The following is an 18357-nucleotide window of genomic DNA, read 5'->3' on the forward strand; positions in this document are numbered from 1 at the left end:
TCTTCCTTTTCAATTTGGATACATTTCATTTCTTTTTCTTGCCTAATTACTCTGGCCAGCACTACCAAATTCTATGTTGAATAGAAGTGGCAAAAGCAGGCATCCTTGTCTTGTTCCTGATTTTAGGCGGAAAGCTTTTAGTCTTTTTCCATGAGTACGATGTCTCTGTGAGTTTTTTTTTTTATATATATATCCTTTATCATGTTGAGAAGTTCCCTTCTAGTCCTAGTTTACTGAGTGTTTTTACTATGAACGGATGTTGGATTTTGTCAAATGCTTTCTCAGCATTAGCAGAGATGATCATGTGGTTCCCCTCCCTCATTCTATTAATGTGGTATGTTACATTGATTTGGTATGTTGAGCCACTCTTGCATTTCTGAAATAAATCCCCCTTGGTCATGGTGTATAATCCTTTTAACATACTGCTGAATTCTATTTGCTAGAGTTTTATTGAGGAGTTTCAAACTTACATTCACAAGGAATACTGATCTATCTGTAGTTTTCTTGTAGTGTCTGGGTGCCTTTGGTATTAGGATAAGGCTGACCTCAGGGAATGAGTTAAGAAGTATTCTCTCTCCTCTTCTATTTATTGGAAGAGCTTGAGAAGTATTCATGTTAATTCTTCAAATGTTTGTAGACTTCACCAGTGAAGTCATCTTGTCCTGGGCTTTTCTTTGTTGGGAGATTTTTGACTGCTGATCCAATCTCCTTATTTGTTATAGGTTTATTCAGATTTTTCTATTTCTTCTTAAGTCAGTTATGGTACTTTATGTGTTTCTATGAATATGTCCATTTCATCCAGGTTATCTAAATTGTTGGCATACAGCTGTTCATAGTATTCTTTTATACTGTTTTTTACTCCTATAAAGTCAGTAGTAATATCTTCTCCTAAATTTCTGATTTTAGTAATTTGAGATTTCTGTTTTCTTTTTCTAGCTAAAGATTTGTCAATTTGTTGATCTTTCCAAAGAACCAATTTTTGGTTTCATCGATTTTATTGTTTTTCTAGTCTCTATTTCATTAATTTCTATTCTAATCCTTATTATTTCCTTCCTACTTATGCTTCAAACTCAATTAAATATAATAAATTCAGGAATTAATTTTTAAATGCTTAAAATTTAAGAATAATTAAACACGATTGAATGATCAGGCAAGAGCAGTCTATTTGTTAGAGTTGCTATTTAAATCCGTACAAATAGCTCTCATATAATTCACAGCAGAATATGAAGATGTTTAGAAAAGGGCAAGAGGTCATGGGGGATAACTACCCTAGAATGAATGTTAAAGCCACCTTTTAGCTTATGGGACTTGTGTCAGACTGAAAGAGAGCATGGCCTCTTAGATGTTTACAGGAAAAATTAAAATCAAGTTTCACTTTTAGATCACCTCACCATGTCATGAGATATATCAAACCTGGTCTGTTTCTGAAGAAAACAAGTATGACAAAAACCCTCTGATATTCCATGAATATTGATTTCTCCTCTTGAGAGAACAACATGTATCAAAGTAATGTCATTACCATAATGTGGGTTCCACAACTCTCCCCAAAGATGTAGCCCATATGTCACTGAGACTGGCTTTCTAACAGTCTACTCAGAATAACTGCCTTCTCTCTGTTTACATTTGCATCTATTTCCTGCTTAGTTTTCATACTTCATCTTACCTGACCAGGATCACCTCCATCACCAGATGTCTCATCCTTCCCACCTACCTCCTACTTCATTAACCATGATCATTCAAAATGAGAGACTCAAGGTCATATCTAAGGGGTTGGGATCACAAAAATAACTGTCTGCAGTTTTCTGTTATTCTCATATATGACCTCACCAAAATAAAGAAAAGAATGAAAGGACATCCTAAGTGGTTAACTGGGATTAACAGGTACTTACCCTAATTAGGAGGCTCTCTACAGAAAACAATGAAACATTGTTTTAAACAGTAAAGGCTGTTACCTTAGATGACAGGAAGCCCATGGTAGGTATACTCCAGGTTTAACTTATCAGCTCATTAGCATCATCGAGGACTCCAGTTCTTTCCATTTTCTTCTATGTCATCTCACTTTGTTTGCAAGCTGGCTCCTTTTTGGTTACAAGATGGCTGCAGCAGATCTAGTCATCACACTTGGACATGCTAACATCCAGGGCAGTTGCCTCTTTCTTGTCTGTATCTCTCTCATTTTAAAAATGAAGTTTTTTAGATTATATTTAAAATTATTGGATTACTGGCATCTTGATCTTGTTAATCTCCTTCTTCTTTCCAATAGCATCTGTTAAAAACAAAGTGCCTGTGTAAAAAATAATTTTAATAAAATTCATGGAATAGTTGCCCAGTGAGGTGGGGATTTTTAGGGGTGAGGTTGGGGAGGGGTGCATAGACTAGTGGAAAGTGAGAATCCAGTGGGTCTTAAGTCTAGTAGTGGCAGAAATTTGCAGTCAGAAGCAAAAGTTTTGGACTAGGATTTCTTGGTCCCTCAGTTGTATCTTTTTGTTTTTGTTTTACCTCCTTACTTCTAAAAAATTTGTATTCTGTAATTTGCCTTAGCTAAACTTTCTTAATCTCATATTCTAAACTGTTCCATTTAATCACCACCTTCAGATTTTAAGCGTTTCGTTCACTGAATACCATCTCCTTTCCTTCTAGAATATGTTACTGTGCCAACTGCAATATTCCTCTGACTCAACAGGATCTCCAATCTGTTGAGCCTATAAAGTGTTGACTGTTCATCACCCCATCGTTTGTCTCTTAGAACCAAAAACCTTTCCCAGAAACACCCCAGTAGACTGACCTTCATATCTTAGTGACTAGAATGGAGTCAAAAGCTCTTTCTTAAACCAAAACTGGTAAGAAAAATAGAGTTACCAGGATTGGTTTAAACTAATCAGGATTTTTTTCCCTGAGGTGGGGATAGAGTAATCTTTCTGAAAGGTGAATACCTACACATTGATTCCAAGGTAAAAGGGGGAATAAATGTTGGGTGGTTAGCTAATAGTAATTGGTATATTATTTTCCGTAAAATTCATATTTTAGCCTCAGCTACAAGTGACACTTTTTGTATCACTGTTCATTTGTCAGGAATAGGGTAGGCATTAGAAAAAGAAATGCAAAGATAGCTCTGTTTCCATTGATCACATTCTAGAACTGGTTATACCAAATACTTGCTGGATGACTATACATAAGACATCTAACCTCTTTTTGTCTTGATCTCCACATTCACAGCATGATATAAATATTGTTCTTCATATGTCATGGGATAGCTGGGAAGATAAAAGATAATTACACTGTATAAATGCAAATGAATATTATTTTAGTTTCCCACACTGCCTGTATGTTCTATTTTCATTCATTCATCCATTTATCCACCCTTTCAACGAATAGTTGCTTACAGTGTACTTCATGCAAGACATGGAATGAATTATTTGGGAATCAAAAAAATTTTTCCCAATGGCCCCTGCATCTAAGGTATTAGCCAATGAATGATTTAATAGCAACAGCTTTCTCTTAGAGGACAGAATCAGACAAGGTGGTATACGATATAAGACATGAAAGGTAAAGTAGGGTAATGAGGGGTGTTGTGGAACTATAATGGTTGCTTCAACTGGAGTGTGATCTGCCCTGTTATTAAAGTGGCTGCAATCAAGTGTATGAGTGTACAAGCGCCTACATTGCTTTTTTAGCTTAGGTATGATTGGGTTTTAATATTTACTGATATAAATATAAGCAAAGTAATGAGATAGGTTTATGCTACAATAAAATGGAAAACTGAAAGAAGATTGGTCCGTGTACAGACTAACGAGACAATATGAAATAGACATTAACGGACTAAGTAAAAAACTGCCTAACTGATGAACTAATAAAGAAAGAACAGTTGTTCTGAAAGTTATCCATTCTTTGGAATGAATGATAAGGAAACACTGTTGGCTTTAAAGTCAGCTAACCAATTGTCTTAAAGATCCAATAGCTCAAAAATATTTTTCAATTTTGGAATACTAACATTCCAGAAAAAAATAAGATGTTAAAACATAATTGCTATTGTCTATGCTTGTTCTTGAAAAATATGGGGGAGAAGTGAGATTTTTACCAGGAATTGGAATCTACTATTTATCTTTGTAATAGGATAACAATATAGTTTGGATGGAGGGGACTTGTGCAGGACATGATGTTTCTGAGCAACAATGTTGCTTGTTGAAAATCATTGCAAAACAGGACTAGAAAATGAATAGCTACAATTTCCCCCTATTAACTGGGAGTAGCAAAGCATAGAAAGAATACTGGTAATTTAAACTTACCATAATTTTGTATCTGGTTTCTCAAATAGTTCTGGGGATTTCAAACCAGATTTGATGGGTGAGAAGCATTCCCAATGTTAAAATCCTAGGATGTGTCAGGACACTGGAAGAGAAGTTCTATCACTACAGAATAACTCTCTTAGCATGGTATAATAGAGAATGTAAAATAGCAGGTCACCTGCATTGTTGTTGTGTAGTTCGTGAAGTTCTACCCATCAATCGAAACACAACTTAAACAACTCAGTTTTGCTTTGAAATGCTGGGGAATAATGCAATGGTTAGCTCCTTTCGAGCAAAGGTATCTTTCAGTCTGAGTAGCTTGTGATCTGTACACCCTCCACATTGAAGAAAGGTTGAAGGGACTGCTGTTGACGCACAGCTCACTCCAACTCTGTCCACACAAATGGACCCCTCCTCTGCTGGCTTCATCTACTGCAGTAAAAAACAAATAAGCACTAAATCAATAACTGGCAAAGGAAAGATGAAATAGCAGGGCAGTGAGATACTAGAGTTAAAACTTTTTTGGCCTTAGGCACAAAGTGAGCTGCTTAATATAGTTGTGAGATAATAGATAGCTATGAAAAACTGGACATTTGTCAGTTAATATCTCAGATATTAAGTGATGAACCTGGAATTTAAAAAAACAGAGAAGTCCAACTTTATAAACCTTGTTTTTACTATTTTCATCCATATTTAGAGAACCTGTCCTTTTCCTCATAGAATCTAGCTTTTTCCTTTATCATTACTTCACCAGAAAGCCACCTTCTTTAGTTTAAAATATAGTAGACAGCTATAACTTAAAATATTGTGTATGTCAACATACAATTTTAAGAGTGGAATTCCTTGAATATTATAGAAGTCCTATGAATAAATCTGGCAAAAATAACCTATCCTATTCTTTTTTTTCTTTTTTATTGATGTATTTATTTTATAATATCATATTTTTAAATTAAAGTATAGTTGATGTATATGTTACAGGTATACAATATAGTAATTCACAATTTTAAAGGTCCTATTCCATTCATAGTTATTATAAAATATTGGCCATATTCTCCATGTAGTACAATACATCCTTGTAGCTTATCTTATACCTGATAGTTTGCATCTCTTAATCCTCCACCTCCATTTTGTCCCTCTCCCTTTCCTCTCCCCATTCGTAACCACTAGTTCCTTTTCTATATCTGTGAGTCTGTTTCTTTTCTGTTATATTCACTAGTTTGTTGTATTTCTTTAGATTCCACATGTAAGTGATATCTTATAGTATTTGTCTTTCTGTCTGTCTTATTTCACTTAGCATAATGCTCTCCAAGTCCATCCATGCTGTACACCAGAAACTAACACAACATTTTAAATGAACTGTACTTCAATTACAGAGCAACCAACCAACCAACCAACCAACCAACCCATAGTGTAGTGGACTAATTAGAAAACTTAAGACAAGTTAGAATAATGTAGAACAACAGAGTTCAACCTTTTCCTCTTTTGCTCTGAAAGACAGAACAGATAATGTTCACTTCTGTATAAAATTGCACAACCACTAGCAATTCAAGTCTTCCATTCTCAGCATGATCCTCAGAGCCATCCAACCTTTCACTTGATTTCCATTCCTCTCAATTGCAAATCATTCTCCATTACTTTCCTATCTCTCTCAATCCCAAATCTAAGCTATTTCCACATTCATAAGACTTAATTCTCATTCCTCCAGCTCTTCAGACAATCTTGACTCTGTCACTTAAGAAAATGAGGGCACTAGGCTTGAAATCCATGAATTCTCTGCTGCTAGACCAAATTTATCCATATGTGCACCCATCCTTATAATCTTTCCTCAGAAGATTAGGTATCCTCTCCTTCTGGTCCAAATCAAATTCTCTTGGTTCCATCCTCTTACCTCTCTCAAAGGAAGTTGAACCATTAATCTATTCTGTGTTGTGGCAGATTTGTCAAATACATTGCTATCATGCCTACAACCTCTTATGAGGGAAGACAATCCACCCACGGTCTTCGCAAAGGAGCAGCCATGTTTTGTGTCATGCAAACCTCTGTGTACTAACTGATTGGATAAGGCAGGCAGCCATTTCAAGGGGCAGCCAATTTGTAGGCTGGTCAGAGAATTAAGTGGCCTGGCATGAAAACTTTTCAAAAAAGTGCTCACTGCTTTAAGAATGAGAGACCTATTTTAAGTGAGATGAGTGGATTTTTATTATTAGTAAAGTTACAAAATAATCTTTGATGCATGCCTTGTCTGTTAAAGTCACTCATTTTAATATAAAAGTTTATAATGTATGGTTGTTAGAAAACTAAGTATCTCAGTACAGGAATAATAATGACATTGAACATTATTAATGACACAAATTATCACTTATAGCAGCCTATAATTATACGGGGTTATATCATCTCTGATTCTCATAACAGTCCTGTGATGTAGGTATTCTAAATTCCTAACTTTCAGATAAGAAAACAAAAGGTTTAGGGAAACTTGGGTAACTTTTCAAAGTCACTCAGTTAATGCGTGGCTGAGTTACAGTCTGGATTTAATGCTTATGAATTTTGTCTTCTTTATATCTGTTTTTTCCCTAGCCCAAACAATTAATGCATTGCTTAATTTTATCATTTATCACCTTGGCTTAACACCAGAGTGACTGGAGTTGCTTTATATTAAGTATTTAAACAGCACAAATTAACAGATGAATAATTAGAGAAATGAAAATGCAATCAGGCTGGGGCAAATTTAGTGCATAAGAATGTTTGCTAGGTTTTGTATGTAGAGAGGGCCTCTAAAGACTGTTTCACTAGGAAGAAGTGATGCCTTTAGGAAGACTTGGTAGCTCCTGAGGACTCAGATTGGGCATGAGAGGTGATCATTATTAACCACATATATAAAATAAAATAGTGAGATACATCTGACATAAATGCTTGCTGAATGAACTCGGAAATACTACCAAGTACCTCAGCATATAAAATATATGGTGAGCAAGTCCATAAAGGGTAGGTGTTCATTAACTATTAATTTGAGCAAAATTCTGTGAAAATATGACTGACTATTCAGTGAATCACTGACCATCAGTGAATATTCAGGCACTGACATTCCACAAAATGGCATATCAAAAAATAACATATCCTAAAGATGGTTACCTGCCACAGAACATCTTAAAACTTACAGCATTCAAGTTGGAATCTCTCCTTGGCCTTATATCATTTTCTTCACTGGTAAACAGATGTACACTTCTCTGAACCAGAGGGGCACTTTTACGGAGAAAAAGAATAAAGATGGAGATGGATTTACCACAAGCAATTCGATAATGTCTTTGAACGAAAAGCTACACTTGAAAAACATGGTCCAAACGTCCTTCAATTTGGATCACCATATGACTTCTTAAATACTTATTCTTTTCCCAGCTGGCCCATAAATTGGAGTTCAAGTGGAGAAACTAAGGTATTGTCAGATTTATGATTTCAGGGATCCAAAATTCTGAGCAATAACTTATGTTATGAAAAACTTTGCTGCTGATTTGTGTATGTAATTAAGAGGGAGGAGAGCTTGAACTCGGAGTGGTGGTAAATACAGAGCATGTTTGCTTCACGTAGCAGATTAGCTCACACTTTATAATGGAGAAAATGGGCCATAACTCAATGTGCTCAGGTTATCACGATTGCTATGTCTCTACTCTAAGCCTTTGATGTCAACAAGCACAGTACTTTGGGGTGCTGTCTCGCTTGTCAGCTTTGTTAGTCTGGGTCAAGATACTATCAAAGGTTCAGAAACTAAATTTCCTGGAGAACTGAGCCTCTTCCTGATTCTTCTCCGCCCTGTGGTATAAGGTTTATTTCCAAACTCTAAAGTGCCCAAAACCCTGGGCTTCAGAAGGTGTGCTGCGGCAGGGCTCACGATCTGCATTTTCAACCATCGTCTCAGGTGAATTTGATGCGACTGATTCAAACTACATTTTGAAAAACAGAGTGGGATGGGGTAAGGATGATGATACAGAGTCAGCTGTTCAAAGGTGTCCTGGTTCGGCAACTTTGGAGGCTAAGACTTAGTCCATTCACAACCTAGGAGACTAATGAAAGAGCGCGGGAGTCGTTGTGTCAGTTCCTGAGGCGCCAGCAACAAGGAAACTCGCCCACGCTCGGGGCGAGGCGACACCGGCTCCACCTAAACCACAAGTCTCTGAAACTCCTCAGGGATTTCTGCCAGTTTCACCTGACCCACAGGTCCACTGGGCTCCTCGCAGCTTCTCGCCACATCCACCGCGCTCGGCCGGGCGCTGCCGCCTCCTCACGACCCGAGAGCCGGGGGCACCGGCCGGAAGCGCCTCCGAGCCCGCCCCCTGCCCACCGGAGCCGGAAGTCGGCGACTCAGTCGGCACGTCGCCCTCCGCGGGCCGCAGCGCACCATGCTCCGCGGCCCCGACCGCCTCCTCAGGGTCACCGCAGCACCCGTCGCGGCCCTGGCTGTGGCGCTGGTCTCGTCGCTCTCTCGCTGCTCCCTCCTGGAGCCGGAGGACCCTGTGGTGTCGGCGCTCAGCCCCTACTTCGGCACCAAGACTCGCTACGAGGATGCCAACCCTGGGCTGCTGCCGAACCCAGAGGCGCCGCGGCGGGATCCCGAGCTGCTGGAGGAGACCTGCACTCCCGTGCAGCTGGTCGCCCTCATCCGCCACGGCACCCGCTACCCTACGGCCAAACAAATCCGCAAGCTGCGGCAGCTGCACGGGCTGCTGCAGGCCCGCGGGCGGGGGGATGACGGAACCTGCGCTGCGGGCGGTCGCAGCCTGTGCGCCGCGTTGGCCAATTGGCCGCTGTGGTACGCGGACTGGATGGACGGGCAGCTAGTGGAGAAGGGGCGGCAGGACATGAGACAGCTGGCGCTGCGCATGGCCTCCCTTTTCCCGGCCCTCTTCAGCCGCGAGAACTACGGCCGTCTGCAGCTAGTCACCAGCTCCAAGCACCGCTGCGTGGACAGCGGCGCTGCCTTCCTGCAGGGGCTGTGGCAGCACTACCACCCGGGGGTGCCGCCGCCCGACGTCGCAGGTGACCGCCCCGGCCGCCTGGCCAGTGCCTACCCAGGTCCTCGACTTCCCCGACCCCAGCCTTTCCTCACTTCCCTTTCTCCCCAGTTCCCATCCCTCGGGCTCTCATCTCGTGGGATGTTCAGGGCTTGGGTATCTCCGCTCTCCTCTTACATACACGTTCATTCACTCCTTCATCACCTTTGAATTTGGCACCTTCTACGTGCAGGACCCTGTGGTAGAGGTTGGGGGATCCAGGAGCGAAGGAAACAGGCAGAGCAGGTTCTGATCACCCATTCCCAAATTGAATTGCCCCCTCTGAGCACCATCCCCGACTTTTCCTCCCAGTCTGGCAGCTAGTTCCACAGCTGGGTGCACTTTTTTCTTTATACAGTCTAGGACTTTTTTCCTCAGGCTTTTGAGTTTGGTTTGGTTTTGGTTTTGGTTTTGGTTTTCACTGAACAACTTTTCCAGATACTGGTTCTAGACCTACAACCTATTTTAGGAAGCTTCTCAAACTTTCTTTACTGTTCTGCCTTTTCCGTGTTTTGGTAGAGTTACTCTCCTTGTAGCTGTGGACTATGGTCATGAGCAAAGCTTTACTGATTTATTCCATTCCTTATACCTTCGCAAAATTTGAGAGATCATCTAGAGATCATCTAGTGGGGCACTTTTATTTCACAGGTGAAGAAGCTGAGCCCAAGAATATGCCTTGCTGATTGTTTTCTTAGTTTGAGGACTAGGGGCAGGCCCAGAATCCAAGTCTTCTGTTTGCCCCCTGAATGAAGCTTTTTCCTCCGAAAATGTTGTAATAGTCACAGATAATAATAATAGCAAGCACTTAGTGCCTACTGTGTGCTAGGCATGCCTAACATTGATTTCACTAAATCCTTAGAACAGCTCTCTGAGGTTGATAGTATTTTCCCTCTTTTTTTTTTTTAATAGATGAGGATATAGAGACACTAAATAATTTGCCTAAAATAGCAAGGTATGGACCCAGGAAATCTGATTTAGAACTTGGCCTCTTAACCATTACACTACGTAGCTTCCATTTGTCCTGTGACTTAAGGATAAGAATAAAAACACAACATTTTTGTGCCAGGGAGACGAACAAGTGTTAATACTTTCTTGATCAATTTTAAGGTCAGAGTTGAGGTGAGACTTTTTAGCTTTAAAAGGCCCAAGTGAAAAATAAATTAGTAGACTGGTTTGTCATTTCTCCAGTAGCATCCTCTTTTAAGCAGTTCAGCCATCTCCAAGGGTTTCTTCTATTGACTCTGTGTCATGTTATTGCTCTGTGGGTAACTCGGTTGGCTGACTTATGTTTAGTCACTTGTTGAATCATGCTTTTTAATTATAGCTGGACTTTTCCCATTAATATGAGTGAAAATTCCCCACAAATCTGTTAAATTAACTGAATGTTGAAAGCAGAACATATTTCAGTATAGTAATGTGTATATATACATATATATAGTGTTACCAAAAAGGGGCTGGCTGGCTGCTGGATCTCCTGGGATGAATGAATTTTTGCCCTTAGATGGCGTTGTGAGAATTGGCATTTGCCTCAAAGTACAAAGCCATGGATCAAAATAGTTCAGGATAAGCCACCCTCACCATTTTCTGTCTCAGAGATTAAACCTTTTGCTTAGCTGCTTCATTATTATCTGCAGACAATTGTTTTGCCTGTTGTGTACAACTGGGCTTTGGAGGGAAGCCACTGAATTAGATTTTGTATTTTTACAGAAACAGAACAATGCCTTTGTTTCTGTTTAAAAACAGCAGTAATGAGATAATAACAAGGATGAATTATCCAGATCCACTTAGGAAATCCTACTTTGAGGCCACAGAAAAAGATGACAAAGATTACATATTTTCCTGGTCAAAATGTTTTCTTAAAAATTGTAATCCAGTTGCCAATTAAAGTGGGCAGAATTATTCATTTCAGGGTCTCTTGAAATGTGTACACACACACACATCCAAAGCACAAAAGTATAACTAGATTTAATTTTCTCATTTTATATACAGAAATAGTATACTTGATATACTATTTCATGGTAAATTATTGGAGGAATGATGGTTGAAATCTGTGTGTTTTAAATATGACTCCCAGAAAACTTAAAAGGCACTTCAATAGTTGAAGCTTGATTATGAATGCTTTTCTAGTACATATTTGTTGCTGGATTGGGGAAATAATGTAACATATAATATTCTAAATAGAAAGTTATATGAGAGCTCTAGTTAGAAAATAAACCGAGTCAGAAGCATCTAGCACAATGAAATACAGAAGACTTGAAACGTTAATGTATTTTGTGCTGTTGTCAGTAGTTTTTTATCCAAAGCAGCCTTTTTTAAATTAACACAGGGTTGAGAAAGTTGAGAAATAAAATACTCTACTTAGACTTTGACTTAGAGTAGTCAAACAGATTTCTATTAATTACCCTGTAATTAGAAATTTTGCTAATTTTCAGTTTGCTAAATTTTCTGTGCCTGACAGAAACAGTAATTTATAATACATTTTGTACTTTTTATGACTTTCACGTCTAATTATTTTTGTTTTCTTTAGGAAAACATTTATTTCAGTTACCTTTATTTCATAGTGTAGTATTGCTATAACATTTTATTTTTTATATTCTCTGTTTCTTCGGTCTTTTTTAGCATATCGTCTCGTGAATTAACAGTCATTATAGATGGGGACTAGTTTTGCCTTATGTCTTTTGAGCAGTGTATACTTATTTCAGACATACCAATGAATAAATAGGTTTTTAGTGTTCCCTTTCACACTTGAAACAGAATTTTCAATAATTTGAAATTGTCATTCATGTCAGTGGATATATATACACATACATACATACACACTCAATATTTTTTTCTCTTTCAGACATGGAGTGTGGGCCTCCAAGAATTAATGATAAACTAATGAGGTTCTTTGATTATTGTGAGAAGTTTTTAACTCAAGTAGAAAAGAATGCTACGGCTCTTTATCATGTAGAAGCCTTCAAAACTGGACCAGAAATGCAGAACATTTTAAACAAAGTTGCAGCTACTTTACAAGTGCCAGTCAACAATTTAAGTGCAGGTAATGTGTCTATTATCTTGCATTTGAACTGTGAAATAGTTTAAATGGTTTCTGAACTCTGAAAATGAAAAAATATGAAAGCATAAATTAGTCCTTTTTAAAGGCCACAATTGATTTTACATTAAGAAAATGTGTTCTAGATCAAGAAAAGTCTACATCTCAAGCTTACTATTTTTAGGTTCAGATTCTTCTTTGAGTTTTATGTAAATTAATACACAAGAATCTTGCTGTATCCTGAAATTTTTTTTTTTTGAGAACAGGATTATATAAAGCTTCAATTCTAGGCATTATTTATAAAACAAAGATTATCTTTTCTGAATTATCTCCTTATAAAGTGATACAAATGGAAAATCATATGAATTCTTTAGCTTTTGAAGCAGTTGAGAAGTGCATGTTAATGTTTTGAGAGGGGTTAAGTTTTAGAAAAGTAGTGAGTTTTTTTTTTGTTTTTGTTTTTGTTTTTAGAATTTTATACCTAGAGGTGCTGAGACGATGAGCAGTCATGTCTGTCATTAAATATTGCAGTGGATGGGTTGACTGCAATTTATCATGCAACCTGGGACACTTTTTAGGGTGAAAGGAGACACTATTCATAATTATGCTAGAAAAGCAGGGTACATGGTCACCTAGCAGTTGGAAATTAAGAAAAAAATAATAAGATTTTTCCTGTTTTCTAGGAGTTTATAATCCATACAGCAGATATTGACAAATATACATACAGAGTATGATTTCATTATATTGTGAATAAATTTCCAAAGACTAGAAGTGGGAGATGCTGGGAAAAAATTAAGACTAGAATCTGCCAGTCATGGAGTCTGAATGCTTAATAAGGATCAAAAAAAGTGAGGATGCCTAGACTCACATTCAAAATTGAGTTTTTTCTCTTTCCTCAATTGGCTTTATATTTGGGTCATCTGCAGAGCTTTAAAAATTATTTTATTTGGGAAGTAATTCAAGTATATAGATAATAATAAAGGCTAATATAATGACTATATGTATATCCACAGCTTAGTTTTATCAAATTTTCACATTATACTTCAGTTAGTTGCTTTAAATAAATCGAGGGCCCTTGGTCCCTCCCCAGGATCTCAGTCCTTTCCTTTTTTTCTCAGAGGTAACCACTGTCATGAATTGAGCATCTAAGTCATCCCATGCCAGTTTTTATATTTATGTTTATGTTTCTATACCTAAATGGGATATTGTTTTGCAGATTTTTAAACTTTTAGGAATGATATCAAACTATGTTATCTGTCTAAAATTTGAATTTAATTCAACTTTGTATTTTTTATTTAATGTGTATTTTTCTAGTCCTACATTTTAAACTTATGTACAGAATTCCATTATATAACTACCAGCATCTAGCCATAATTGTGTCAGTGGGCATTTAACATTGTTGAAGATTTTTTTTAAAAACTATTTTTAGTTTCTGAATTGAAGATTATTTGTATTTTACTGATGGGGTAACTGAGAACAACTTTTTTGGAGCCTATTATAGCCTATTAGTTAAACCTTGTATTTGAACCTTGACTTCGTTATACTATTGACTAACTCTCTGATCGTTGACAAGTTCCTTAATATCTCTGCGCCATAATTTCTTTCTCTGTAAAGCGGATATGTGACTTGTACTTGCCTCATTGGATTATTACAAGGATTAGATGAGATTAATTCATGCAAAGCATTAGCGTTGTACTTGGCAGAGAATAACTGCTCAAAAATATTTTAGCTACTTACTTTTTTTGTTTGCTTAGAGGGGTGATGCTGTATGTATTTTCTGTAACTTGTTCTTTCTTAGCAATATATCTGTCTCATTCTTTTAAATTCAGTTTTTATCATAGGATATCTAATTACATTTTAGGTTAATGTTAGTTAAAAATTTATTTAACCCATCGTCAGATTTTACTGGTCAGAATAGCTGGAGCTAATGCAATCGAAATTCTTTATGTAGGAAATTACTTTCCTAATGAGGTTTTTCTTAGTTTTTACCTCTTTTTAATATTTTATTTATTTATTTATTTATTCATTTATTTAAATAGAGGTACTAGGAATCAAACCTAGGACTTCATGCATGCTAAGCATGCACTCTACCACTGAACTATACCTCCACCCCTTTACCTCTTTCAAGTAATGCTACAGTGAACATTCTTATAATCTGGTTTTTTGCACTTGAGAGTTAATAAGATAAATAAGGAGCATGAATATTTTTTGACATATACTTCCAAGTTGTTCTCTGAAAGTGTAGAGCAATTTGTATTAACAATATATGAAAATGCTCATTTCCCCTATTTCATCCAACAGTGGATATTATTAGTCATTCTGATTTTAGACCATTTGATGAATGATTTAGCTTTAATTTGCATTTCTTTGGTTACCTGTAAGGTTGAATATCCATTCATATGTTTGTTAGCTATTTCCTTCCTTCTGAGAATTGCCTCTTCATAACCTTGACCATTCTCTATTGAATTATTTTTATTTTTTCTTACTGATCATAGGTGCCCATTATATGTTGTGGGATTAATAATTCTATATCCTTTAATAGTGCTTGATAATGGATAAATCCTTTGCCTATTTTATGTTGCTAACTTTTTTCCAATTTGTTGCTTATCTTTTAAGTCTTACTTATGGTGCCTTTTATTGTACAGAAGTTGACATCTTTTCTATAGCCATATCTGTCTTTTAATTATGGTTTATGAGTATTTTATTTTGCCTGAGATTTCTCCCTTACCCCAAGATTATTATGTTTTCCTAGATTTTCCTTTATTTTCCTTTATTTTATTTTATTTTTTTAATGTTTAAATTCTAATTCATCTGAAATATTTTTGACTTTCTGAAAGATTGACCAAGAACTCAGAATGGTCCTAACGGATGGATCAGAGGCATAACTCGTCCTTGACAAATGATTTGTCTAACCTCCTTATTTTGCAGGTGGGAAAACTGAGAGCCAGAGAACTTAGAGTGCTTTGCCCAGGATAATCAGTGGCAGTTAGGTCTCATAGTGTGATTTTTTTTTCTTTCTTTGTTTCTCTCCTTTTTCATCCTTTGTTCCACCTTCCTCCTTACTCTGCCCTTTCTTCTCTACCTTCTGCAGCCTCCTCTCCTCTTTTATATCCTTTTCTGTACTTGCTTCTTCTTAATAGTTATAATATGAATTGTTGTGTAGTTAAGAGAACTATTCAAGGAATGTACTTTGTTATTGCTAATTTTCAAGTTGGGGACTAAAACCTTTTATAGATTTATTTCCCCTCCTCCAACCCTCTAAAATTAAAATCAAGTTGCATTTTATGTAGTAAGTCCTTGGCATTCAGGAGATATAGCCTTTGGAAAATTGCACAAAATAGTAACCCACAAATTTTGCCTTTTTTTTCCCCCAGATTTAATTCAGGTAGCTTTTTTCACCTGTTCATTTGACCTGGCAATTAAAGGTGTTAAATCTCCTTGGTGTGATGTTTTTGACATAGACGATGCAAAGGTAAGCATTACTTTTGCAGTTTCTTTGCTTTTTTTGTGTGATTTTTGTTGTTGTTTATTTAAAGCAGGTTTTCAAAAAGTAAGCAGAGTAGGGAACATTACCTGTCTTTGATTATCTCATAATTTTCCTAACATAAAGAGAGATTAATTGTTCAGGTAGGACCTACCTACTTGTGTAAATAGTTTGGGTTCATAAAACTCTGGAAAACATTCTTCCATGGTGATTTGATTTCTAGGTCTACCCAGTTAAAAACCTACTTACCTTATCATAAAATTTTACTTCTGGAAAGGATTATAAAGCTAATATAATCCAAATTCTTCTTTTTGTCAGAAGTCAAAGTTCAGAGAGGATGATTGGTTTTCTAAGTACCTATTCTTTTATGACAGTTTTCCTAATAAATTGAGTTCTGTGTTCCACCTAGTAATGGCAGTAATTCATCTACAGTTTCTACCTGCCTACTTTGTATTCCCTTTTTTTCTTCATTCTTGTGTCTTCTTTGTAGACTCTTAGACTCTAAAAAGTGAAGAACAGACAGACTTCCAGTGACTTTAAGGGAGGCAAATTCTGGTCACTTCTGGGATGCTGAGCACCAGAGAGATGGGGTAGGGGAAGGTTAATTAATTGTTTTCTTAAGCAGTGAGGATTGTGGTGTTGGATAGAATTCTGGTAGGATGTATCTGTATGTATGGGTCATTCAGGAATATGGACTTCTGAAACTTTGGAACCTTCAGTATGCTGTATGAAAATCAATTATTAACTTCAGAATTTAACCTCAAATTTTGAAAAGAAGTGTACTATTTGCCAGTTAGAAACAGGCTTTTAAGCTGAGAGCTAATTTACTTTTAAAGGTAAACAAGTGCTCTACTTTGTTACTCAAAGACCTAAGTGATCAATAACCAGATTAAAGGTAATTTTCCGTGGTATTGGGCCAATGTAGGAGTAGAGCTTAGTGGGTGAGTTGGAAGAAGGAGAAAGGGCCCTCGATGGATGACTGCTCTAGGACGCTTAGCACCAGTAGTAATAGGTGTATTGTGTTTCCTCTTTCTGCTCCTGGGTTGCTTCCTACTTTTTCTCTGTCCCAGGTATCCAGTACACTTCTCATCTCCTCTAACTGTCCACAGCTCATCACTTCAGAAACTTCCTGGCCTACCCTCTGAAATGCTCTGTGCTTAGGATGACCATAAAATATATGTTCTAAATTGGAATACTTCTAAATGTGAAAGGGGAACCATTAATAATTATACTAGTTAAAGGTATAAACTGAGACTTATGGTCACCATTTATGTGTGTCAGAATACCTCACCCCCCTTTTCTCCTTAGCCAGATTGCTCTAGGGAAAAAAGTGAATACACAGAACTGAAGTGATTTTCAGCATTGTGTAAATGACTGATGGGTGTTGGCAGAAGGGAAATTTACTTTTTAACAGAAGAACAACCTATTTGCCCAAGTTACTGTAGTTGTTGAAATATTTGGCATGTTCTCACCTGGCCGCCTGCTGTCTACCCTTTTCCTATTTTGAGTAGCTACATCCATGTGGTCCTTGACTTTTAAAGACTGACGGCTCTGCTTTTATTTCCATATCTGTTAAAAGATGCAACTAGTAGGTGACTAAGCTTCTATGCTACTTACCTTTTTCTTTTCCTTTTCGGATTACCCTTTTATCTCTTTACTGCTTATGAACTTCTCTTTGATTTTTCCCACAACTTATTTTGAAAAATTTCAAACTGACTGAAGTTGTAAGAATGATAGAATGAATATTCATGTCCTCCTCCTGTATTCACCAGTTGCTACCCTTTTTTGCCACATTTGCTTGTCTTTCCATGTATTAGTTTCCTGTTGCTGCTATAACAAATTACTACAGGCTTAGTCATTTAAAATAACACAAATTTATTACTTTATGGTTCTGGCAGTCAGAGGTCCAAATGAACCTTACAGGGCTAAAGTCAAAGTATCAGCAGGGGCCTGTGTTCCTCCTGGAGGTTCTAGAGGAAAATCTGTTTCTTGCCTTTTCCAATCTCTGGAGGCCTCCTGCATTCCTTGTATCACTCCGACTATGGCTTCCATGGCTCCTACTCTGTCCTTCTTGGCTGCTTTTTATAAGGATCCTTTGTGATTATTGGGCCCACCTAGATAGTCTAGGATAATTTTCCATCTTAAGATCCTTAACTTAATCACACATGCAAATTCCCTTTTGTCATGTAAGATAATATTCATAGGTTCTAGGGATTAGGGTGTAGAAATCTTTGAGGGGCATTTATTTTGTCTACCACATATATATAATCTTTTTTTTTTTTCTTCACACATCAAGACACTTCATCTTTAAATACTTGGGCATGCATCTAAACAACACACTTCTACATAATGATAGTAAAATATAATTTTATATATGCATATATAGTATTGTCCAATATATGGTCAATATTTGCATTTTCACACTTGTCTTAATAAAGTCCTATATTTATAACTATTATTTAGAAAATGCAGAATATAATCAAGAATCATTCATTGCATTTACTTGTC

The 18357-nt window shown here is 37.0% G+C and overlaps 1 protein-coding gene and 1 long non-coding RNA gene across 8 annotated transcripts in view; one reads left to right on the forward strand and one right to left on the reverse strand.

Annotated features, from left to right (window-relative positions):
• Positions 1-8452, reverse strand: part of LOC116282434 (uncharacterized) — an 85455-nt gene extending 77003 nt beyond the window's left edge. For 3 of the 5 annotated variants that reach the window (XR_012077472.1, XR_012077473.1, XR_012077471.1), the window contains exons 1-4: positions 7445-8452; positions 4287-4718; positions 3187-3254; positions 1953-2266 (exon numbers count right to left, since the gene is read on the reverse strand). This is a non-coding gene — a long non-coding RNA (uncharacterized lncRNA). Of the gene's footprint in view, positions 1-1952; positions 2285-3186; positions 3255-4286; positions 4719-7444 lie in introns of all 5 variants that reach the window. The other 2 variants (XR_012077475.1, XR_012077474.1) reach the window with 2 other exon arrangements.
• Positions 8453-8502: 50 nt separating this feature from the next.
• MINPP1 (multiple inositol-polyphosphate phosphatase 1) overlaps positions 8503-18357 on the forward strand; it is a 38182-nt gene continuing 28327 nt past the window's right edge. The window contains exons 1-3 of one of the 3 annotated variants that reach the window (XM_072971545.1): positions 8505-9353; positions 12174-12371; positions 15740-15837. In XM_072971545.1, coding sequence (XP_072827646.1) covers positions 8681-9353; positions 12174-12371; positions 15740-15837 — 969 coding nt within the window. In that variant the 5' untranslated portion in view covers positions 8505-8680. Of the gene's footprint in view, positions 9354-12173; positions 12372-15739; positions 15838-18357 lie in introns of all 3 variants that reach the window. The other 2 variants (XM_006206639.4, XM_072971546.1) reach the window with 2 other exon arrangements.

Source organism: Vicugna pacos, chromosome 11, assembly GCF_048564905.1.
Source record: "Vicugna pacos chromosome 11, VicPac4, whole genome shotgun sequence".
NCBI classification, from domain to species: Eukaryota; Metazoa; Chordata; class Mammalia; order Artiodactyla; family Camelidae; genus Vicugna; species Vicugna pacos.